The sequence below is a fragment of the Nothobranchius furzeri genome, chromosome 13 (genome assembly GCF_043380555.1).
Source record: "Nothobranchius furzeri strain GRZ-AD chromosome 13, NfurGRZ-RIMD1, whole genome shotgun sequence".
In the NCBI taxonomy this organism is placed as follows: Eukaryota; Metazoa; Chordata; class Actinopteri; order Cyprinodontiformes; family Nothobranchiidae; genus Nothobranchius; species Nothobranchius furzeri.
This window is the reverse complement of record NC_091753.1, coordinates 30,366,646-30,392,000: the sequence shown is the minus strand read 5'-3', so window position 1 is coordinate 30,392,000 and position 25,355 is coordinate 30,366,646. Positions and strand designations below refer to the sequence as shown.

The 25,355-nt window shown below is 43.6% G+C and overlaps 1 protein-coding gene across 5 annotated transcripts in view; it reads right to left on the bottom strand.

Annotated features, from left to right (window-relative positions):
- Nucleotides 1-329: 329 nt before the first annotated feature.
- zbbx (zinc finger, B-box domain containing) overlaps nt 330-25,355 on the bottom strand; it is a 97,661-nt gene continuing 72,635 nt past the window's right edge. For 3 of the 5 annotated variants that reach the window (XM_070543471.1, XM_054742778.2, XM_070543472.1), the window contains exons 18-20: nt 3,990-4,283; nt 3,819-3,879; nt 498-673 (exon numbers count right to left, since the gene is read on the bottom strand). In XM_070543471.1, coding sequence (XP_070399572.1) covers nt 595-673; nt 3,819-3,879; nt 3,990-4,283 — 434 coding nt within the window. In that variant the 3' untranslated portion in view covers nt 498-594. Of the gene's footprint in view, nt 674-3,818; nt 3,880-3,989; nt 4,284-19,262; nt 22,280-25,355 lie in introns of those variants that run through there. The other 2 variants (XM_070543473.1, XM_070543474.1) reach the window with 2 other exon arrangements.

Below are 25,355 nucleotides of genomic sequence, written 5' to 3'. Positions count from 1 at the left end.
CACACACACACGCGCGCGCGCACACACACACACACACACACACACACACACACACACACACACACACACACACACACACACACACACACACAGACACACACACACACACACACACACACACACACACACACACACAGAGTGAGCCTATTCCTGTTGTGAATAAAGGCAAAGACGTCATTTGTCTTCCTGTCACCTCCCGTCTCATCCTCATCCTTTGCCTGTCACATTGTTTTATACCTTCAGCTAATCCATCTAGTGGCATGCATTTCACAGCTATACTCCTGCTGGATCATTACAAACATAGTGAACATAAACAGTGACACATGAAATGTGACTAGTCAAAACTGCATTTATTTACATTTCAGCAACATTCATGTAAAAGATTTACTTTTACTTTCAGTAAAAATGTAATGAATCAGCAACACACCAAATGAACAAATATCTTGTGTGTGCGTGCGTGCGTGTGTGTGTGTGTGTGTGTGTGTGTGTGTGTGTGTGTGTGTGTGTGTGTGTGTGTGTGTGTGTGTGTGTGTGTGTGTGTGTGTGTGTGTGTGTGTGTGTGTGTGTGTGTGTGCATGTGTGTGTAAGAATGGCTCAAGGTAACAGGAGGACACTCTGTCTGTCTCTCTCTGCAGCCTCCTCCTCTTCATTTTGTTCCTCGCTGACCCCGCCCCTGCAACACCAAATCCACAGATCAAAGACAGAACATCCTCCATATGCTGCACTCAGACACTGGCCTGTGATTAATCACCAGATGTGCTAAGCCTTTTGTAATTACAGTCAGATGAAGACTTCATGGATTTAACTCTAGAAACGTTTGTGACATGTATCACATGGACACCCCAGCACAAAGCTTGTGTGTCAGTGGCCAGCTGTTAGATATCAGTTTTTAGCTGTTGGATTAGGATGTTAATAAAAACCTCAACACACCCTGGTTTCAGACCATAGGGTTAATTTTCATGCTTTATGTAATATAAAAACTTCTGTATCCCTTTTTTCTCAGTGACTGATTCCAAAAATAATGATGTTAAATGTCTAATTTATTTTTTCTTAGGTGTAAAATGTTGCTTTGATACTTGTTCCAGCATGCCATCTTTGCATTTTATCTCTGTTCTAAAAACTGACCTTAAAAGATAAAATATATTAGATAAAAAAAAGCATCAGGCTGTCATTTTTTATTACTTGAAGATGCTTTAACTCTTATTGAAAGTTTTTCTTTAGTTCAGTGCATTTATAATATAAACTCTTAGGATCACATTGACCTTAATAACAGAGAATCTGCATTCTGTGGTATCAGAGAAAGTCCAAATGAATTGGGTTTGTATCTTTTTAAAAATGGCACTTGCTAAAATACTGGAAAATGTAATGTCTTAACATAAAAAAAATAAAACTATACATGTGTTTCAACAGGGTTTCAAGTTGAGGTAGAAAATCTAAATTTCAAGCGGACTAAATTATGGACACTTGTACTATTCAGGGTTAAAGTTGACTTTATAAGCTGCAAATCATTTAAAATGTCTGGATCATCTATAGGTGTGTGTAGGTAAGAAGAAGAGGAAAAGATGATTTACATGTTGCCACAATATGTAAAAAGTGTAAGCAGTAATCATGGGTTTTGAAAATTCAAGGTTTAAATTATCAACCAAAAATATTTTCTTCAGATTTAAAGAGCAAGTCACCCCCAAATCAACTATTTTTTCTGATAAACTATATAAATGCATGTCTAATTGTGCTGCAGACATGTGTAGTCAATAGTTTTGCACTTCAGTGCATCTTAGTTAAAATGCAACACATGCTGTTGCCTGGCAGACCGAGAAGGCGGAGCTGCTAACAAATACACACACACACAGGCTCACGACAGCATTGTGACATCATAATGTACCAGTTTACATCATAGCATACCTCTTAGCCAATAGCGTTGGCAGATTTAAATTAAAATACAGTGCAGAGTTTTTACCTGACAACGGCACAACACTGCCAGTTTTAGGCAGAATATTTAAATTTTAACTAAGATGCACTGAAGTTCCAAATTATTGACGACACGTGACTGCAGCACGATTAGACACTCGTTTATTTAGTTTATCAGCAAAAAAAAAGTTTATTTGGGGGTGACTTGCTCTTTAAGGATAAAATGTTACATTTGATCCTGCAAATATAAAGTCTGTAGCATCACTTTCCCACAAAGCGGAGGCGGCATCAGGGAACCTTTGGTCATTCGTAAGTGGTCAGCCAGAGGCGACATTGTGGTGAAATCACGTTGTTTTCACAACAGATAAAGCAATGGCGGTATGAAGGGAGTGCGGGGGTAGTCTACGTGCTGTCACAGACATCCCTTTAGCTTAGACCCAACTTTTTTTTATCCCGTTCCTTAGGGTTTTTTTTTTTTTTTGCAAGCCCCTCCAAAAGGTGGCTGTCCCTCTGGAGATCTGTGCTTCAGCTCTAACAGCCAGAAGCTCCCGGACTTCTGCTTTGCTCCAGTTTGCCATCTCAGTTGTCTCTGCTTACAAATGTGAAAATGACTGACCATGCTTAGTTGATTTTAAATATTGTTGCCGGCCAGGGCTCGGTTCACATTTGACACAGATAATGACATCTTTCCCTCTTGCAAAAATGCATGATCTTCATTCAGAAGTCCGTTGTCTAGGCTACGGGCATCTCTGAGTGTGAATCTGTACAGTAAGATGTTTTCGAGAGCTTTCTCTCTGAGTAGATGTGACATTTTTATTATATATCTACATATCAGAGCATGTCTCAGAATTATGGGGGGAATTACACACACACACACACACACACACACACACACACACACACACACACACACACACACACACACACACACACACACACACCTTTTCTGAATGTAATAAGGTCACATTGACAAACCGTCTTACTCTTTTCACAGAGTGATGAACATTAAACAGAGCATTAAGACTTGATCCCAAGCATGTTGCTGAAGTTAACGTCATGCTGGCTAATGATCCATTACACACTCCGTATGTCAGAGACAGAGCGAACAGAAAAAGGGGACATTATCACAACCCCACCCCCACCCCACTGTCACCATTGGAATAGGGACACTAGGGAATGTTGGGAATTTGAAAGCTATGAGCGGTTGATCAAACAGAAACGATTCAGAGTGTGAGCAAGAGCTAGTGCAGGTGCAGATTTTAAAACTTAAAACATTGAGGTAGAGTACTGGTTACAATCAGAGGAATATGATTTTTTTTTTTGTTATTTTTAATCCATTTAACATCCGTGAGAAGTAGTACCCTGCAATAGCTTAGCCGTTACACCGGCTGTAAAATGCTGTTTTGGAAGTATCCCAGAAGCGTAGGAAGGCAATGCTTATCCTTCAAGTCTATTTTTTACACACTGTGTTTCCAGAACGCACCAAAATCTGCAGTTCAGATTGGGCCAGACAAGAAGTAAAACACAAAAGCAGTGTAAAACATCTGGAAAGTTTCAAAATAAAAGTTGCATACAAATTTCCAGTTGCTTAATCAGTACAAACAATATGTCATTTCCTGTGAAACCCCCGTAGCTGAAGTAAACACAACAGAAAATACATCACAGACCTTTTTGGAACACGCTGTCATCTTTCTCCTTGCTCGTTATCATGTGTACTACCAAAATCACGCATGGTCTTGCAATTCTCTCGTGATTTTTGTGACTAGCTGCATGGAATGCTTTCGCTACCATTACGCGTCCGGAACACCCCAGATTGGAAGCAAGCTCGCGAATGCAACATTTTTATTACGTTACGCGCTGCTTACACGACCATCTCCATAGTTCATGTAATGAGGATGTGTATCACTCACCATTCCAGACAATTTTTCTGATCCAGAATCCCTCTGTCTCTCATGTTCAGTACAAAAGAGCCTGTTTAAAGGACAGGTGAAAAACAATAGTGCTTGCTGTTGTAGATGACTTTGACAATGATGTAATTATTGTTAATCATTAGTAACATGATAGGTAATACATGTAATTACTTGTGTTTGACATGAGATGTAGATCTTGCTCCAGATTCTGCAGCATATGTTCAGTTATGTCAGACTCTATGTCAGGGTCCTCACAACCCGTCTGGTCCACACTACAGATCTCCCTGATCTCCAGGGCAGCTCGGGAACTTGGACGAGGTGCTGGACTCGTTTTTGAGCCCAGTTTGGGTTGAGAGAAGCAGGCAGGGAGGGGAGGATGAGGGGATGCAGACGGAGGTCTTGGATTTCTTCTGGGAGAGTCGGAGGGATGTGGTTTGGACTTCCCTGAGAGTTTAGACCCCAACACTGCATTCAAAATTAAACCGTATCAGAAGAAGAGAAACTTCAATCCTGCTTCCAAACCCCTCAAGACTAATGAGAAACAAACAAATGAATAAACCAACATCACATTTAAACATGTTCTGGACTATTCAATTTAAATTTAAAATGGAAATAGTTCACAAACAATTATTTCTAATTGCTAAATTATTCAATGTTATATTTATACTTCAGAAACATGCATTGCCGCAGACAAAAATTTGTCAGAAACGATCAAATCAATTAGTAACACTGAATAAATAAACACATGTCTCTATGTTAGTCCACCCCAACTCATGTTTGTAATACTGAAAGGCCTGGGTGAATACTCAGCTCTGATTGGCTGGTGGGTATCTATTATTTTCTAATAAAGTAGAGCTATAAAGTTGTTCCAAGGAAACTGCTTGTTCACCACTCTCAATTAATGCACCAGATCAGTCTTAATCACTGGCATCAGGTGGCTGCAGGCACCTCAATTAGAAATAAATTGGGAAAAAACCTGATTATCCCATTTACAACACTAATTTTAGTGATGCAGTGCCTCAGTGAACACCACACTGGTAGATGACTGTAACACGGTCGCTGTGAGAGCAACACTGCTTCTCCAAATCCTTAGATGACAGCATTGTTATACATGTCTTCATCTTTCAGGTTGATTTTCTGGGTTACTGTTGATCAACATACTGGGAAATGAGATAGAATAATGAAAAATGATTATTTCTTCACTACATTTATGTTTTCTATGTTTTGGTTTAAATTTTTTCATATAGATGAGTGAAACTGTATTTTTGCATTTTAGCAGAACAGAAAGACCCAGTGTTGTCAGGTTATATTTGGCATTTCTTCTTCAGAGGGAAAGTTTTAGTTATAGTAGCATTAGAATCCTACAGAGAAAAACTATGGTTATGTACATCTATTGAGATCTCAGATGTAATTGGTAAAAATGTACAAACCATAGACCTAACCTTTTTACACAATGTGACTACTGAACAAGTGTCGTTCAACAGGGAAAACAATAAATACACAATGATAGTTAAACTCATGACTTCAATTTAGAGGCCAAGAGGACTGGTAAAACATGCAAGTGCTTAAATAACAAGCCTGTTTTAAGTGTGTCAGCTTCAAAAACAATAAATAAAAGTCAAAGAATGCTCAAATGTCTGAACAACTGAAATCTTACAATAAATAATGATGAAAAATATAAACTTTCGTAGAACTTGGTTTTTCAACTAAAAGCCATGTTCTTGTCAGACTTTCGCTGTCTGTAATAACTGCATTCAAAAACACTTCACATAATTTGAAAATCTCATTTTCCTACTTTTTCTTTTTTAGATCCAAACCTTGACAGGAGGACGTGAAGTTCAGTGATTTGGGATTATTATTATGAACCCCAACAGAAGGTGTGAGTGTATGACAGAGATAAGCAGAGGTGTAGAGGAAAAAAGTTAAAGGTAGAGAGAATGCTGGTCTGGATTCAAAGAAAAAATGGTGAGGGATCCAAAAGTGATCACAACAGTTCGTGGAATGCGTGAAGCCTCACCCCGGTCCACAGCGAGCCACATCAAATTGAATCAGATTGAACATCCCTGCTCACTGTAAATTACATCGAGGCTCCTACTGAGAAACTATGATGGTGTGTGTGTGTGTGTCTGTGTGTGTGTGTGTGTGTGTGTGTGTGTGTGTGTGTGTGTGTGTGTGTGTGTGCGTGCGTGTGCATGTGTGTGCGTGTGTGTGTGTGTGTGTGTGTGTGTGTGTGTGTGTGTGTGTGTGTGTGTGTGTGTGTGTAGCACACCGATTCCTCATGCTGCTTGCTATATAACCAGTTTCAGCTCATGTGTTAAGTCTTTCGGTCTTTCAATCTTCTATTGTCTCCTCAGCCCTCCCCCTCTCCTCCCTCTCTGTCACTGGCTCTGTCTTTAAGCTTCCTCAAAAACCTCCACTTAGTGCACCTGCTCCGTCAAACTACGTGGTGTGGGAGGAAAGATGTATGCAGCGCTGCAAAAACATCTGGATGGTTACTTCTGAACAAAACTCTGACATTTATTCACACCTTCCTTCTACCGATAAGTCTTAAAGTGAGAGCGAGAGAGCCCTTGCGCTTTATACGTCGAGCCTGTGAAACAGATTAAATCTGAATATGACTTGAAGTAATATTCTGGTGTAATCAGCCTTCCTGTCACAAATTATAAGGCTGGTAAAGCTCGTGCACCAGGTGGGATTGGGAGACGGTGGTATGATAAAAACTAGCCAAATGCTGTAAAGATTTAAGATTTTGTTGCTCAACAATAGGCTCAGGAGTTTCATTAATGGCACAATGGATCCAAACCACAGGTGTGGTATTGTGAAGCCTTTATAGTGTGCTGTCAGGCAGCAAACCAGGGCAGCTCACTGATGAGACAGAACAACCAAACATCTGTACTTGACTTCATTTGTGGAAAAAAATATCTACTGAAAAACTGCACTGAGCTCTTATGTTCATTTGACCTTGTTGACCATGGACACAACAATATCTGATCTCCTGACCTTTTAAACAAGTGTTCTGTATTATATTTTAAATTGTAAAAAGTTGTAAAAAGTCTATTATTTTAATTGTCCCTAATAAAAGTCAAGAGTAGAAACATTAAATTTCCAAGTCAGTCAAATGCAATTGTGTCCTTTCATTTAGTCTTGTTTAAAAGCCATTGGTTGGTATTTATTTTAAATGAAATATTGACAGTCTGCTTCTTCAAGATTTTAGAAAAAAACTTTTGGACCAATTCCACAAATGTTTTCATGTTTTCTCGGTATTCGTTTTTGCAACACGCGAGTACCTTTTGTTTCTGATAAGCTTGTATAATTTCTTGGAAACAAATTCTTGGTACCAAGAAAATAGTTGCTGAGAAATCGGACCTATTATTTGTGTGTATGCATTTTAGTTCACTGTGCAGGAGTCTTCTGAATCTGCTTAAAGACACACAATTGTCAATACTAACACGTCTGCAATCGTTAACCAGATGTTCCCAGTTCATTTGCTGGCATTTCCTCTCCTAGATGAGTGAATTTGAATTCCCACTGGTAGTGTGTCCTTCATTTCCTTGGAAGCCAGATGTTTGTTAGTGCAACTTCGAAGGCTGTGGCTCAAACAACTGTCTGATGCTAAAAAAAAGTTAATGTTAAGTGTGGCAGAGACTAAAACTCACCAAGACTTTCTTTAGATGTCATGAATTGTAGTAAAAACCTAATATATTTATAAAAAGAAACATAATCAAAAAAATAATTGCTATCCATTTTCCTACACTTGGTCACGGGGGAAGTGGTCTAATCAGAGAGCCCCAGATTTCCAATTCCCCAGCCAGCAGAAATCCTAGCGCACCCCCAGGCAAGCTGAGAAACATAGACCCTCTGACATGTCCTGGGTCTTCCTTTAGGTGTCCTCATAGTTTGATGCACCCAGAAAACCTCACCCGGGAGGCGCCCAGGAGGCATCCTAACTAGATGCCCAACCCACATCAACTGACTCCTATCCATGTGGAGGAGCAGCAGGTCTTCTCTGAGCCCTTCCTGAATGAACAAGTTCCTCACCCAATCTATAGATGCCCTGCAGTGTAAATGTATTTTGGTAGCTTGTATCCGCGATTTCGTTCTTTCAGTCACCACCCAAAACTTGTGGCCATCAGTGAGCACTGCAGGTGCTCTCCAATGTCCAAAATGTGCGTATGCCAGGTCCTTAGTCAACTTAAAGTTGCACACATTTTTCCACAACTTTTTTTTTATCCCAAAGTTTGTGTGGAAAGTTCCTTACGCAGTTTTCCGACCTCTTGTTGTGCATAAGCAAGCTTTATAAATGAGACCTCTGATCCTTAGGCCACCAAACCGGATCCCCTCACCACCTTGGCTGTGCCTAGAAATCCTGTCCATAATAGATACGAATATAATTGTTGCCAAAGGGCAGCCTTGGCAGAGTCCAACTCTCAACGGGACTAAGCCAGACTTATTGCAGGCAATGCAGACAAAGGTCTGGCACTGATCAGACAGGGACCTAACAGCCTATATCAAAGGGCCAGGTACCACATACATCCAGAATACCCTCACAGGGATTCCTGAAGGACATGGTCGAACTACAAAACATTTGTAAATTTGTTGGGCGAACTCCCACACACCCTCCAGGACCTCCCTAAGGGTATAAAGCAGGTCCAGTGTTCCACGGCCAGGATGAAAACCACATTGCTCCTCCTGAATTTAAGGTTCAACCATGCCATGGACCCTAAGCCATGGACCCTCCTCTCCAGGAAGATCTCATCCACCCTGTTACAGATGCTCCCCTTTCCGGCCACCAGATGGTCTCAATGGCACCGTCCTCACCTGGCTCCTTTCTCTAGTTGCCCAGCTGTGTGTGATTGTAATCACGCCACAGCTGGTAAAAGGATGTCACCTGGGCTGAGAAGGGGAGAAGGCAACAGGGAAGTGTGGAGATGGAGGTGTTTTCACTTCTCTCTTCTCCTCACGTGCTTGACCGATCGTTAGCTTTGTTTAGTAAACTTGTTCTGTGAGATACATTTAGATTCGGATTAGTCAGAGAGTCTTTGTTTAACAGGACTGCTCCATTTGTTTTGGGGTTTTTGTGGATTATTTCCGTTAGTGTGCCCAACCCTTTCTGGGCTGGCGTTTTCTATTAATCCTTGTGTAAATAGCTCCTTTGTTTATTCTTATGTAAATATCCCCTTTTATTGTAAATACACTTAGTCCACTTGAGTTTTGTAATAAAATCCTTGTTTATAGTGACACACGACTTTGTTATTGCTTAAGCCGCACACGTTTTCATTACTCCCTCCACCTCTTCACTCTGAAGCCTCCGGAAATGGTCCTGTTTTTCAATCTACGGGTCACCTCTTCAGTATCGGGTCATTTGGAGACATAGGTCTTAACTGGTGCTTTAATCTGCAAGAAGATACTGTTGCCTCGCCAAGGTCTTTCCAAGCTCACTCTTATCTAAGACTGGTTTGATTCACAGCACAAGACGGATGAACTTTCAATATTAAATCATATAATGAACAAGACGAGTAAATAATCATATGGTTGAATGAACAATAATGACTGAAGGATAATAACAATGTTTTGATTAATCTGTGTTAAATTACTGTGGATGAATATTATGATGTTATGAACAGTAATTTTAGATTTAACAAGTGAATCACTATCTCTGACAGCTCACACACTCAGACACGTAACGATGCCAAGGTTAAGCTAATATGCTGACACATTGCTTTCTGTTCCACCAATCAGAACTCCTGTATCTGACGCAAGGTGTGTTTTCTGAGGTTTGTTGGTAAAAATCCTTCTACATGTCAAATTCTGATTTGTTAGAAAATCAAAATATGATTATCACAAAAACAGAGCTCAAGTCACCGTGAGTCAGTTCCAGTTCTAGTTCTAGTTCTTGTGAGTTCTTGAGAAAGTTCTGGACCGGCCAACCGGGGCAAAACCTCTTTAACCCAGAGCATCTTTTGACAAGCTGTCAAAAGCCTGTTTGTTGCAAGCTACAGCTGACCGCAAATGGTTCCTTCAGAACAAAGCTGAACCAACTTCAACTCCTTAAGAGTTATTCCTAAGACGCAAATAACAACTGTCGTGACCTGAAGACAACTCGAGACCGGGAAAGTCGGCACTGCGGTTTCTTCTATGGACTTCGGTACCTCTGGGGTCCCCGGACCTCAACATTCCGGATCTACCATGGGGGTCTTCGATCAGGGTATGTAGACTCGACAGATTGCGTCTCATGTGTTTTTGATAAGAACCAACTTTGTTAGTTTAAGGCAGACCAAATTCACTCCCATTCAGAACTCAGTTTCTTTGTCTAAAGCCTCTTCTGCTGCGTCGTGATTTGCTACTGCTTTTGCATAGCTTCTGTGTCGGGTTTCTAGTCCCATTATCACCAAAACCTCTCGTCTTGTATATTGTTCAAGTTCATCAACTCTTTGCTCTAAGTCCGAAATCTTCTTATCTTTTTCAGTTAACAGTATTTTAAGCTATTTCACCTCCGCCATCAGTCTCAATAACTGATCCTGCTGTGATGTTACTTTTGACAGTTCACCTGACATAAAGTTCAGAGATCGTTTGATCTCCTCCAGGTCTTCTGTGGCCATTTCTGTACCTCGTCCACCAGCTCTTCCTCCTGGCATCTCTTCCACTCATCTGCAACCGTTGTCCTCTGGTCCTGTGCTCACCGCGACGCAATGACTGTTGTTGGGCCTGGCTCTGCAGGACCCCTCCATAGTCGATGTTGCCAGAACCCGTCGCCGGAACTATGCCGGGTTCGGCGCTGCTGGGCCGGGCCGATGGAACCGCGCCAGCCTCGGTACCGCTGGGCCGGGATGATAGAACCACGTCAGGCTCGGTGCCGCTGGGCTGGGCCGGCGTAACCACGCTGGGTTCGGCGCTGCCGGGCCAGGCGGATGGAACCACGCCGGGCTCGGTGCCGCTGGGTCAGGCCAATAGAACCACTTCAGGCTCGGTACCACTAGGCTGGGCCGGCGTAACCATGCCGGGTTCGGCGCTGCCAGGCCAGGCAAATTGAACCACGCCGGGTTAATTGAATCACTCCTAGGTGCTCAGATAGATCCACTCTTGGTCGTTTCTCCAGATACGAAGGTTCTGATAACCAGGGATGATCGGAAATTGGCCCTGATCACGTGGTTTCAGACTGATCGGGACTCGGGCTTTACTTCCCGATCCAAGCCCCGATCCGGAGTTGGATACTGGGTTCAAATTACAGGAGAGCAACTTTGTTCTCCTTAAAGGTTGTCAGGCTCCCCTGATGCCCTCAACTTACACACTCAGAAGGAGCACAAAAGAGATCCAGTTTCTACCTATATTATATTATTTACATGGACTCAGAGTAGCGGGGATTCTTTTGGGCAGAGATGCAGAGCGGTAGGCAGACCACTGATCATGAACTCCAGCTGCGTTCTGCACACGGCCACAATTACCTTTTCTGAGTTTCTAAGTGGCGCCACCAAAAAATATACAGTTAACACACGGTCATTCGTGTCCGTTCATTTTCTCTACATCCATACTGATAACCTCACATTCAGGTTTGAGGGTTGGTGCCACAACATGCATCAACCACCCTGGGACCACAGTTCCGAGTTGGCTGCCTGACAATGGAGTCATGGAACATGGGCCACTAAGGCTCAATGTCTCCTGCCTCCCCCAGGATGCACTCAAAGTTCTGTCAGATGTGGGAACTGAAGCTCCTTCTAACAGGAGCCTCTACCAGACGTTCCTAGCAGATCCTAACAACACGTTTGGGCTTGCCAGGTCTAACCGGCCTCCTCCCCTACCATCAAAGCCAACTCACCAACAGGTAGTGGTCAGTTGGCGGCTCTACTCCTCTTTTTACCCATTTGTCCGATACATGCACCCACAGATCAGATGAGACAACAACACAGTCCATCAAACTGCAACCTGGTGCCAAGAGCACATATGGACACCCTAAATAATTTCTTGAAATAAGTATTTGTATTACTAATTGTTTTATTTTTATGTTCACCTTTAAATTAGATTTTTGTCTTGGTCAGCATGATGAATACAGCTGTTTCAAACATTTCTTAGGGGTTTCTTGAATTTGTTCAATAACTCTTCTCTGCATGAACGTTTTAAAATATGTCCACAGCAGTTGGATTCAAGCTAATCAAACACACTTTGCAAGATTAAACCTGTTATTATTTATTTAGCTTTATTTCATATACCTTAACAAAAGCTAATCTTGAAACCAATACGCAAGTATTTTTTTTTTTCTTTGACATATTTCATAGAAGTTGATTTTGTGCGGTGTCCCTCTTACTGCTGGGGCTGTCACAGAAACACTTTTTTGCTGATAACCCCTGTGCCAAGTTTAAGGCACTGGTCCATCTGTTTTTGAGATTTAGACTGTCAAAGTGGTGTGCTGCCTGCAGCATGATACCAAAGAGAAAGCCAGTAGCTCTGGTACATCTATCTCTTACTTCAATTGCACCCAGGAAAATTTCAGTTGCTAAGTTAGTGAGTCTACATCTTGTGTCATGCTGTTGCCACTTTTCTTCAAAATTTAGAAAATGTGAAATTCATGCTGTTAGAAAATTATAAAAAGTCTATGTGTGTATTATAGTAAACAGTATTTTCTTCAGGGGAGTTTTTCCAATAATTGGTACAAAAATAAAAAAGGTAAACAGATTAGTGTGGGTTTTTCTATGATAAAGCATAGAGGTATAATCCTTTCTGTGTGACTCGGCCTTTCCACTTGATGCCTAGTGGTGATTAACGTAATAGATGCATTTTACATGCGGGCTCCCTTCCCACTTGGAGCATTTATGAAACAAAATGGTAGTGATACTATTCGATGACACCGGTCCTGCGAGGTCACAAAATAAATAGAAAATTGCAAGACCACATGTGATTTTTGAAGTTCAGGCAATAATAAGCAAGAAGAAAAGATGGCAGCATGCATCTAAATAGGTCTGTGGTTTAATTAGGCCCGAGCAGCGAAAGCGCTGCGAAGGCCTATTGTATCTGCTCTGTTTATATTTCTTCTGCCAAGTAAATTGGCTTTTTGGAGGCCTTACCATACCCGAAAACTCAGGAATTTTTGCACACATGTCAGGCGTGGTGTAAAATTTTGTATTTTAAAGGTCCCAAAAAAATCGCTATTAAACTAGCTCCACAGTGCCCGCTACAATGTGAAAAACCCCCCTCTATAATACTTTGTTTTTCGTACAGTTATGAAATTTTGTACTCTTGTAGTACTTAACAGTCCGCACAGAAAAGCCTCTTGCAACCATGGTCAACATCAAACAGGAAGTTGGCCATTTTGATTTGAAGTGGTGATTTTGACCCCGTTTTGACCGTTTCTAGGGTCCGCTTCTGATTGATTTACTCGATCATTTTTCGCACGATCATCTCGAAAGTTAAGGCAAATTGCTCAGAAGGGATGGGCGGTCAAATACAAAAAATAAAACTGACTTTTCATATATGCTGAGGGGGCGTGGCCAGGCCTCGAAGTTCGACTACTTGCCAGAAAAATATAAAAGGCTATAACTTCATACTCGAATAGAGTAGAGTTACAAACATTTCTGTGGTCATTCGACATCTAGCCACAAACTAAACTGAATGGTGGGATGATGACAACACTAAAGCCCCGCCCCCTCAGGACCAAAAAGGTCAAGTTTTACTGTAATAGGTCCCAAATCGCCCCATTTCATTTAATCACCACAAATTTGTAGCTGGTAAGTCAAGACAATTGGGGGTTGCTTGGCGTCACTTTATGGGAGTTTTCAAGAGAGGGCGGGGCTGTGGCGCTGCGGCAAAGTCAGGCGTACCGTTGTGGTCATACATTTGCCTCCCATTTCGTCATTTCTAAAGATATTGTCACAAAACTTCTGGTGAGTGATCCTAGTCTGGCCCCCCCCCCAAAAATCTGATGTGAAAATCCGGTGAGTGTGGCCTATTTTCTTAAATAGCGCCCCCTTGGACCATTAAAACAGTCAGCCCCAAGCCATGCTTTGACTGAGGATTACGAAATTTGGTACATTAACGTAGTGTTTCAGGACCTACAAAAAAGTCTCTTGGAGCCAAGCGCTAAGCCGCACAGGAGGTCGGCCATTTTGGTCCAAGTACTCGATTTTGTGTTTTTCGCACACATTGTTTGGAGAATGATGCCCCCTCGCCCTTTTCACCGATCACCTTCAAACTTCTGCTATGTACTCTTAAGACATGGGGGGGGAAATCAAGCTGTTGGATCTTTCAAAAGTTGAAAGATGTGGGCGTGGCTAAGCCTCAAACTTTGACCTGTCTCCATGCCACTTTTTTTTTCACAGCTCCCTATAGGACTCCTTTCACCCAATCACCAGCAATTTCTGGCAAATAGCACTAGACAAGTTGAGGTCACTTGGTCTCCAGTACTGGCAGATTTTAAAAAAAAGGTGGGGCTTTGGGAGCATGGCAACATTCGCCATCACGCCATGGAAATACGTTTTTCTCTCATTTCCTCAGTTATCACGATATTGCCACGAAATTTCTGGTGAGTGATCCTAGTATGACCCCAAATGGAAATAAATGTATAGGTTGGTGGGCGTGGCCTATTTTCTGAAATAGCGCCCCCTAGGACCATTAAAACTCTCAGCCCCAAGCCATGCTTTGACTGAGGATTGCAAAAATTGGTACACTAATGTAGTGTCTCAGGACCTACAAAAAAGTCTCTTGGAGCTAAGCTTAATGTTGCACAGGAAGTCGGCCATTTTGGTCCAAGTACTCGATTTAGTGGTTTTCGCACACGTCGTTTGGAGAGTGATGCCCTGTCACCATTTTCAATGATCGCCTTTAAACTTCTGCTATATACTCTTAAGACAGGGGGGGAAAAATTCAACCATCGGATTTTTCAAAAGTTGAAAGGTGTTGGCGTGGCTAAGCCTCAAACATTGACCTTTTGCTACAAAATGCATTGACGTAATAACTCCAATGCACATAATCAGATCTATATCAAACTTTGTTTATGTGATCACTGACCACATGTCAAGACAATGACAATGTGGATAGCTAAGCCCCGCCCCCTGACAACAGGAAGTCAATTGTTTTATGGTGAAATGCCCATATTTGTCCCCTCTAATTTAGTCAACATGACACTAAGGTCTGTCTTCATGATGCTGTAATGACCATTCAGTTTTGATTGCTTTCCAGAAAGGGAGGGGCTTTGATGCCACTGCGAATTCTGGCGTGACGCCATGACCTTACGTTTGACTGTAACTTCCACAAACAGCCTCCGATCTGCACGAGAGTGAACATGACAATCAACAATCATGCCCTTTAGCCAATAAGGCACAAACGGTTGGTGAACTTTGTATAATATCACCACAGTGCCCCCTACATGCCTTTACAACTGTAATAACTCCTACAGACGAGGTCGCAACTGCACCAAACTTGCTATGTGTCATCACACAAAGGCACCCAACACAATCCTGTGGTCATTGGTTGATATCACTTTAGCTCCACCCCTTGAGAGACATTAGGCCCTGAATAACACATGCCTGATGCACTTCACACCAAACTACACGCAAATGATTGTTATGAACCTACAAACTGCTCCATGGGATATTTTCCTAAATTTGGGACAGCGCCCCCTATATACAATAAAACCTTTGTAACTTTTACAAAAAAGCTCCAAACTATATCAAACATGGTGGGAGTCATCACGCAACTGCAATCAACACATGTATGTTCTCACTTGTTCAAATCACTTTAACTCTGCCCACTTTAAGCCTTTTGCCTCTAGATGACCCATGCAACGTTTGATTGATGCCAAATTAACAGAAAACCATCTTTGATGACCAAAGATGACCTTTATGGGATTTAGTTGTAAATGGTCACAGCGCCCCTTGATAGGTTCAAACTTCATTAACTTCTAAAGTCAAGGTCAGAATGGCATTATACTTTGCTTGTGTCATCACATAACTGCACCAAACACATTGATGTGGTTGTTGGTTCAAATCCATATAGCTCCACCCCCTTTTGGCTCTCTGGCTCTAGATAACACGCACAATATCTGATTTATGCCAAAATAACAGAAATCCACCTTTGTCAACCAAAGCTGACCTCAATGGGATTTTTCTGTAGTTGGTCCCAGCGCCCCCTAGATAACTTTAACCTTCAATAACTTCAAAAAACGTGGTCAGAATAGCATTAAACTTGGTCTGTGTCATCACACCACCATTGTGGTAAAGATAAAGTATCCCCTAGTGGTCAGATTTGTAATTTAATGGTGGGCTCAGAGGAGATGCTGAGTCAGGGTGAGGTGCAAACAAGGACACCGTTCGCGGTTTCTGGCGTCGGGGTGGTCGACATTTATGTTCCGCGAACGTGACCGGGTGCACCGGGCTGCCGGCCAGGCTGGAGCGGCGTGGAGCTGCGATGGCCGAACGACGCTGCTTGCAGCTTTAATTTCTGTTCTTTTTACTTTGGTTACAGTAGTGTAATTATGTTCCTTTTTTTTTTCAATTGAAAATCTGAACTTTTTTTTCAAAGTTTCCAAATGCTTTCCTGTTTGACTCCCTGTCTGGCTCAATCCCAACTGCTCAGCTTGACACGTTCTGGAAGTGTAGTGCATAAAAACTAGACTCAAAGCAACCCATCACCATGCAACTCTTCATGGCCAGTGGAAACACATACCTACTATAATGGTGGCTCATTGCTGCATACTATGTTTTGTGGACTTACCGCTCACACATCCAGTGGAAACACCTGGTAAGACTTCCAAAAGTTAAGAAAGAAAAATCTGGAAGGAAAAACTGTAACATTTACATTTGCATTTCATTGCCCTTCTCTTTTGCTGCTTTTAAGATACTTAAAACATTTTAAAGAGATGTGCACGATACAAACTGAGTTGGAAGCTGTAATGAACTGATTCCATTATCCATCCGTAATAGCTTTTTTTTCATTCATAAGTAAAAAAAGAAAAATTTATAGCCTGACCTGCCAGACTCATCCTCTGTTTAATTCTACACAGATAACTTGTCTGGTTATTCACAGGCAGAGATGAACATGAGGGGCAGGACTAGCCAGCTCTAAAATAACCAATCAGAAAAAAGGTGGAAATGCCGACTGTACCAGGCAACGTTGTTGTTCTTTAGCTGTAGTGAAAAATGGCATCTGGCGACGGCGCAAATGTCTTTTTTCAGAAAAAGGCTTTTAGCACTTCTTCATATTGTGGTTTTAAAGACGTTTCCAAGTCATTTAGAAGAGAGGAAAGAGCTGCAGCAAACTCCGCTTCAGACGCCATCGTCATTGAGCGTTGCGATGTGTGAAGTACGCTGCTCAGAACTGATTGGCTTGGTTAGAATTCTCAGTGGGTGGAGTTATTTGAATGGGAGCGTTAAATGGCTAGTCAGGCTAAAACATTTATGGTGATGACTTCATTCATGCTACACAATAAAAAAAACTTCTATAGGAAAAACATTTAACAGTGGCCTTTTTTGGGGTCAAAAATGGTAAATGGATAAATAATAAACCATGCTTTAGATTAATAACTGTAATCCCAGAGTTACAGGAAATGAGCAAAGGTCAGAGAATCTAATCCTGTTCAAGGGTCACATTGTTGCAATTCACTTAAGGTTCCCATTTCAAACTGAATATTTTAATTCCAAGAACCATATAAATTAATTCAACAGAATTTAGTAACTACATTTAAATAATAATCTATTCACCCATTTAGTAGAAGCATACCAAACCAGTATTTCTCAACAAGTCTGTTCAGCCAATCCTGACAGCTGGAAAGCAATTATTGCCTTTTTTCTTCATTCTCTCCAGCGGTCAGCCAATTAATTATTGCTATTGACTGGATGGAGGATCTTCTAACTAGACTAAATCAGCTGAAAATAGAATAAGGAAAAGAGAGGAAAAAAGTTGGCCTTACTCAGCCAGTGTGTCATTTGTTCATTTAGTTTTTTTCTGTGCTATTATCAGTCTGTCAATTTCTTCTCTTAATGTGCTGCTCGAAAGCTTATCCTAATGTTAGTGTTTCCATGTAGCTTCACATAACTGTAGTCACATCTACCTGTGAAAGCTTTCTTAGATCACTGTCTAGATTTGACTCCTGTTGGGCAACAACCAACTACATAACAACGTTCTTTTATTCTGACCAATAAGACCGCAAGCCAAAAACTCTAAATAAAACAGATGTTGAAAAGGTCGAAGAGGAGACACCAGACATGTTGAATCTCAGCTTTGCTGAAAAAAAATAAATGAAAGGGAGACAGATGGAGGGAGCACAAATGAAAGTGATGTGTTGTCAAGGTGATATTGCTCTCCTGTTGCCTTTCTCTTTCATTATCTTTGGAGCTTTAACAATGGTGGCAGAGACAATATGGGGCTTGACGAGAGGCTGACTGCATGCTGTGAAGGGTGTAGTGATCCCTTTATTGTGAGCCTCTCAATGTCAAACTCATTCGTTCATTACCAGCATGACAACAGAACTATAAAGCTGGTATAGGAAATGGTTAAATGGTCATTTGGTAGAAAAAACAATTGCCCTAGGACTAAATAATGCTTTTTAAAAAGTGTTGTTTGAGTTAACAGGACCATTAAAACTAGGGATGTTCAGATCACGTTTTTTACCCCCATCTGATTTCGAGTCATTTGATTTTGAGCATCTGCCGATACCGAGTCCCGATCTGATACTTTTCAGAAAAGCATTAAAATAAGAAAAAAAGGCAAATAAATTTTAGGAAGTACACTGATTAGAAAATGTGTTTATATTGTGAATATGCGGTACTTTAAAGTAGCGCTGTTGTTCTTATTTCAAGTTGTTTACTCCCTTTATATGCAGCTGTACTGAACAATGCGTGTTCCCATGATGGAGCAGGCAGGGTAACTTTTCTCTGCATAACACCTGTAGCTCCAGCGCAGCTCCAGTGGTGCAGGAGAACTAGAAACCCAGATGTTTTACAGTCTGTTGGCTATTTCTCTTTGTTTATCAGCGTAACATTCTCTGGAGGCTGGCAGCTGGCTTCATGTTTTTGTCTGACTTCACTGTGAACTATGACTGTTAAAGGGATTAATGGGAACCAGTGATTTGCTTTTTTGATGCCTGACGGGAAAAGCCGACGACAAAGGTAGTCTGTTTGATGGCAGCGAATCATGGAGCTGTGTCTTTACCAGCATGTTGAATGCTCAGTATGCACGCATTACACGTGTCTGTAGCTCTGCCTCCACTGTCCGGTTTAAAATACCACCAAGCAGCAGAAATTTTAGCTCTCCTGAGGAGATATGCGCAGAACGGCAGTGGAACATCACTGGTTCAAATAGAATCCATTATAGTCTACGGACTGTTTCAGGCGTGCCCCAGATGCAGCACGCTGCATCGCTAAAGATAGGATCGGGTTCTATTTTTGCCACGAGCTGCTTCTGTGACACGTCAATTTCCGCAGTAATTCCCCAGTAATTTTGAAAATAAAAGTACTGCAGCAATGCAATTTCATATATACGAAGCTTATGTGATGATTACAGTGTGAAACCAAGGTTATCCATTTTTATTCAATTTTAAAATCTCTATCTCTGTCATGTTCTGTGTCCCTTTGTTCCCCAGCCCTCCAGTTCCCACTCCAGGTTCTCCTTTTGTGTTTCATGGCGCCCTCATGTGTCCTTTGTCTGCGTCTTTCCCCATGTGTCTCCTAATGTTTCTCCATCCCTCTCTGGATTCCCTTTTGTGTTCTCTTAGCGCCCTCATGTGTCCTTTGTCTGCATCTCTGTTGTGTGTCTTAAGTTATAGCCACAGCCTCTTGTTCCCCAGTTCATAGTTTGTGTGTCTCAGTATGTGTATGTGTTTGTGTGAGTTCTTCCCTTAGTCTTTAGGTTTAGTTTTGTGTTTTACATAGTGTTAGGTTTATCTGCCCTCCACTGGTTCTCTTCCCCATCCAGATAATTGTTGTCACCTGCCTTCCCTCCAGCCTCACTCCACACACCTGCTTCCTGTTTCCCTAATTGCTCCTCCCTGTCTATATAAGCCCTCCTTGTCTCTGTGTTCTTGTCGGTCCATTAATGTTTGCTTGTTGTTGCTTGTCAGCGTTATTAGTCCTGTCAGTCTGCTCGTTCCTCTGGTGTTTTTGACTCCCTGGATTCTTGGATTTTGGCTCCCTCCGTTTGGATTTATTTTTGTTCTTCCTCAAAATAAAGGATTTTCACTTACAATTCAACTCCTGCCTCTTGTCATCCTGGGTTCTGCATCTTGGGTCCTAACCTCCTGCTCCCTAAACGTGACAGAATGGACCGACCACCAACACAGGACCCAGCGGGAACTCCAGGTACACAGGAGATCTATTACGATGGTGATCCAGACCTTTGTGTGGAGTTCATTCGGAACTGTGCCCGTTGTTTGGACTTGAAATCCTCAGAGTTCGACAAGGTGTCGTATATGGTGCTTTGGTTGAGGGGTAAGGCCTTGCAGTGGGTTGCTGACCACTTTGACGTAGAGCAGGGGTGGGCAATTATTTTTTCCATGGGGCCACATGAGAAATAGAAAATATTGTGGAGGGCCGCAGGCCAAAAGGCTGAAGTCAATTATGCATAATATTAATCGTATTTCTTTATAAAAAGCAGTAAATACCATTGTTTCTTCAAGCTGGTAAGAGTAGACTATATGTTATAAATGAGCAAAAAGGAAAAAGTGAGGTTGGCTTACAAAAATGTGATTTATTCAAATTTCCCAAGGCAATGGTAAACAAAGTGTGCACATTTGGTTTTTGTTAAACATTTGTGACTTATATTAGTTAACAGTTTCAGTCACATTCACTCCAAAACACATTCTGAGTTTCAAATATTGTTGGAAAGAGGTTCTTAGCATTCTACAGACACACAGTATCGTCTGTAAAATAAAATCACTGAACTGTGATCTTGAGAAAGAGGTTTAAAAAAAGTGTCCCAGTTCACTGCTAGTTGCCTACATTTGTGGTCCAAACACCTTATTTTGTGTTTTTAAGCAATTTTTTTCTTATTCAGTGAGAGAAATCTAGTCTCTGCTGGGCTTTAACGAGTGCATCAAAGTCAGGTTGGATGTCTGAGGTGGAGAAGCGAAGCACAGCTGACAAATGATCATCAGTGAGAGAGGATCTTTACCTGGATTTTGTAAACTTCATCATTGAAAAATGTTTGTTCACAAATAGGTAGAGCTGAAGAGAACCAACATCTTCTGAGCATGTCTCTTCAGGTTTGGAAAATCCTCCTAAGAGAAGAGTAGAAATCCAGCAGAGATCCTGAATCTCTGCTTTCGAGTCCCAAACCCTCTTCAGCACTTTCCCCAGGCTGAGCCATCTGACAGCTGTGTGGAGTCCTCCACAAGAGCCACAAACTGTCTGTGATTCATCGCCCGCGCCCTGATGAAGTTTATTATTTTAGTAACAACATCAGTAACATGGTTGATTTTTAGCACTGACTTGCACAACACATGTTGGTGTATAATACAATGCAAAAACACCTATTTTTGATCTGCATCGATTTCTGTCACTTTATCTTGCATGCGTTTCAAAAGTCCGACATTTTTCCCTGTAAAGCCGGACGTACACTGTGCGACTTTTTCACTTGCAGCACTCAGCTTCAGCTCAAACTGTACGACTTCCCCGCAGAGCAGATCTCACGAGTCATGTGCTCACACTGTACGACCCAGTTCTCGCATGCGACCTGACTGCTCACACTGTACGTCTGGTAGCAACACGTCGGCCCTAAAAATGTGCTAAAAATAGCAGTTTTTACTCAACACGTTAGACTTTTTTGTCTTGTTTTGCCTGTTGTCCTTCAGGAGTGCTGCTGGAGGACACACAGGGATTTATGGGGGTTGGATGAGGAAAACGAAATAAAGAAAGTAAATCTGTGTTTTGTGATCAGTTTAATTTGACATGAACACGACAAACACACTTTCTTGACAATCTTTGTGAGTAAAAAAAACGTGTAGAAACAAAAACGAACAGCGTGTGTTATTAGGGAAATAGCGAGCGACAAGTGTTGATGCAGGATTGCGCGCGCATGCGCCGTGAGTGGTTCTGATACTTTTTGGGTCGCAGCTGCTCGCAGCGCCGCTTCAACAGTGCGATACCCTCACGAGGGACGAGCGAAATATTAAACACACCAGAGTGCGACCTCACGACTGCTGATCGGCGGCTGGTCACGTGGTGTTAATCGCCTCTCGTAACCCCCTGTACACTACACGACCGCTCGGCGCAAAACTCGCCCCGATGTCGTGGCTTCTCGCACGACTGGAAAATCGGCTCAAAAAAGTGAAAAAGTCGCACAGTGTACGCCCGGCTGTGACATTCTCTCCCATTTCAATCCCAGAGTGTCCATGCACGCATTTACCTCTGTAAAAAGATCACTCCCTGTCGTTGTCCCTCTCATCGACCGCATTGCTGCCCGCTCCTCTGTGAGCTTGAAGTCCGTTATCCCCCGGACAAATACGAGCAGCTGGGCTGTGTCCCGGACATCACAGCTCCCGTCTAATGAGAAAAAGTCAAAACTTGCCACTTAACGTTGCAGCTGAAGCTCCAGGTTCCCCGCAATGTCCTCGATCCTCCTGGTCACGGTTCGCTGTTTTTAGCTATTTTGTGGGATATCACAAAGCTGGTCCTGGTTGCTGCATCCCTGGATGTGTGAAGCTTAGTAAAAAAGCCTTGCTGCTTTTGCAACTTTGCTAGCAAAGCTTCGGATGTCCGTGCCCTCTCAGCATCAGACAAGTTCTTGTATTTTTCCGAGTGTTTCTTGTCGTAATGCCGACTCAAATTGTAGTCCTTAAACACGGCAATCTCCTCCCCGCAAACCAAACACACGGTTTTACCTCCGACTTCAGTAAAAAAAATACTTAGCAGTCCAATTTTTGTTGAAAATCCTGCATTCGGCATCTTTCTTTTTTTTTTTTTTTTTTTTTGCATGAGCGGACATTTCTCAGGCTACAATCACCTGGTCAACCGCGGGCACTTGTTGCTATACGTATTGCGTCATTGTGCACGTAAAATACAACTTCAAAATAAAAGCAATGCAGCCTTAGCCCATGCATGAGGTAAAATGAGAAAATGAGAAAATACCGTCACCTTATCGTGGTGGAGGAGTTTGAGTGCCCTAATGATCCTAGGAGCTATGTTGCCTGGGGCACTTAGTGCCCCTGGTAGGGTCTCCCATGACAAATTGGTCTTAGGTGAAGGGTGAGACAAAGAACGGTTCGAAGGATCTTTCATGGCGGTGAAAACGAAGAGTCGGAGTACCCGGCCCGGAGGGTTACCGGGGTCCCACCCTGGAGCCAGGCCTGGGGTTGGGGCCCGTGAGCGAGCGCCTGGTGGCCGGGCTTTCGCCCATGGGGCCCGGCCGGGCCCAGCCCGAACCGGATACATGGGCTCGTCCAACTGTGGACCCACCACCCGCAGGAGGAACATGAAGGGTCCGGTGCAATGTGAATCGGGTGGCAGACCAAGGCGGGAGCCTTGGCGGTCCAATCCCCGGACAAGGAAACTAGTTTTTGGGACATGGAACGTCACCTCGCTGGCGGGGAAGGAGCCGGAGCTTGTGGCAGAGGTTGAGCGGTACCGGCTAGATATAGTCGGACTCACCTCGACACATTGCATTGGCTCTGGAACCCGAGACCTGGAGAGGGGTTGGACACTCTACTTTGCTGGAGTTGCTCCGGGTGAGAGGCGGAGGGCTGGGGTTGGCTTTTTGTTAGCCCCGAGACTCTCTGCCTGTGGGTTGGGGTTTACCCCGGGGGACAAGAGGGTAGCTTCCTTGCGCCTTCGGGTCGGGGAACGGGTCCTGACTGTTGTTTGTGCGTATGGGCCAAATATCAGTTCAGAGTACCCACCCTTTTTGGAGTCCCTGGGACGAGTGCTAGATAGTGCTCCATCAGGGGACTCCATTGTCCTGCTGGGGGACTTCAATGCTCACGTGGGCAATGACAGCTTGACCTGGAGGGGTGTGATTGGGAGGAACGGCCCACCTGATCAGAACTCGAGCGGTGTTTTGTTATTGGACTTCTGTGCAAGCCGCAGTTTGGCCATAACGAACACCATGTTCGAACATAAGGATGCCCACCGGTACACTTGGTACCAGGGCAGCCTAGGTCACAGGTCGATGATAGATTTTGTAGTCGTATCATCTGACCTGCGACCGTATGTTTTGGACACCCGAGTGAAGAGAGGGGCGGAGCTGTCAACTGATCACCACCTGGTGGTGAGTTGGATCAGATGGCAAGGGAACATGCCGCGTAGACCTGGCAGACCCAAACGCATAGTGAGGGTCTGCTGGGAACGCCTGGCAGAAGAACCTGTCAAGACGGTCTTCAACTCCCACCTCCGGCAGAGCTTTGACCACGTCCCGAGAGCAGTGGGGGACATTGAGTCCGAGTGGGCCTTGTTCCACTCTGCGATTGTCGAGGCGGCTGTTGCTAGCTGTGGTCGTAAGGTGGCCGGTGCCAGTCGTGGTGGCAACCCCCGTACCCGCTGGTGGACACCAGAGGTTCGGGGAGCCGTCAGGCTGAAGAAGGAGGCCTACAGGGCGTGGCTGGTCTGTGGGTCTCCGGAGGCAGCAGACAGGTACCGGATAGCCAAGCGGGGTGCAGCAGTGGCAGTTGCCGAGGCAAAATCTCGGGAGTGTGAGGAGTTTGGTGAGGCCATGGAGAAAGACTATCGATCGGCTCCAAAGAGGTTCTGGCAAACTGTCCGGCGCCTCAGGAGAGGAAGGCAGCAACTCGCTCACACTGTTTACAGTGGGGATGGGGAGCTGCTGACGTCAACTGAGGCTATAGTCGGACGGTGGAAGGAATACTTTGAGGAGCTCCTCAATCCCACCAATGCGCATTCCGAGGAGGAACCAGAGCTGGGAGGCCTGGGGATGGACTGTCCGATCTCGGGGGCAGAAGTTGCTGAGGTAGTCAAACAACTACACAGCGGCGGAGCCCCGGGGGCGGATGAGGTTCGTCCTGGGTATCTCAAGGCTATGGATGTTGTAGGGCTGTCATGGTTGACACGTCTCTACAACATTGCGTGGTCATCGGGGGCAGTTCCTAGGGAGTGGCAGACCGGGGTGGTGGTCCCCATCTTTAAGAAGGGTGACCTGAGGGTGTGTTCCAACTATAGGGGGATCACACTCCTCAGCCTCCCTGGAAAGGTCTACTCCAAGGTACTGGAGAGGAGGGTCCGATCGATAGTTGAATCTCAGATAGAGGAGGAGCAATGTGGTTTTCGTCCTGGCCGTGGAACTGTGGACCAGCTCTATACCCTTGCAAGGGTGATGGAGGGGGCATGGGAGTTTGCCCAACCAATCCACATGTGCTTTGTGGATTTGGAGAAGGCTTATGACCGTGTCCCCAGGGGCACCCTGTGGGGGACGCTCCAGGAGTATGGGGTGGGTGGCTTTCTGTTAAGGGCCATTCAGTCCCTTTACCAGAGGAGCGTGAGTTTGGTCCGCATAGCCGGTAGTAAGTCGGACCTGTTCCCAGTGAGGGTTGGACTCCGCCAGGGCTGCCCTTTGTCACCGGTTCTGTTCATCACATTTATGGACAGAATTTCTAGACGCAGCCGTGGTGTG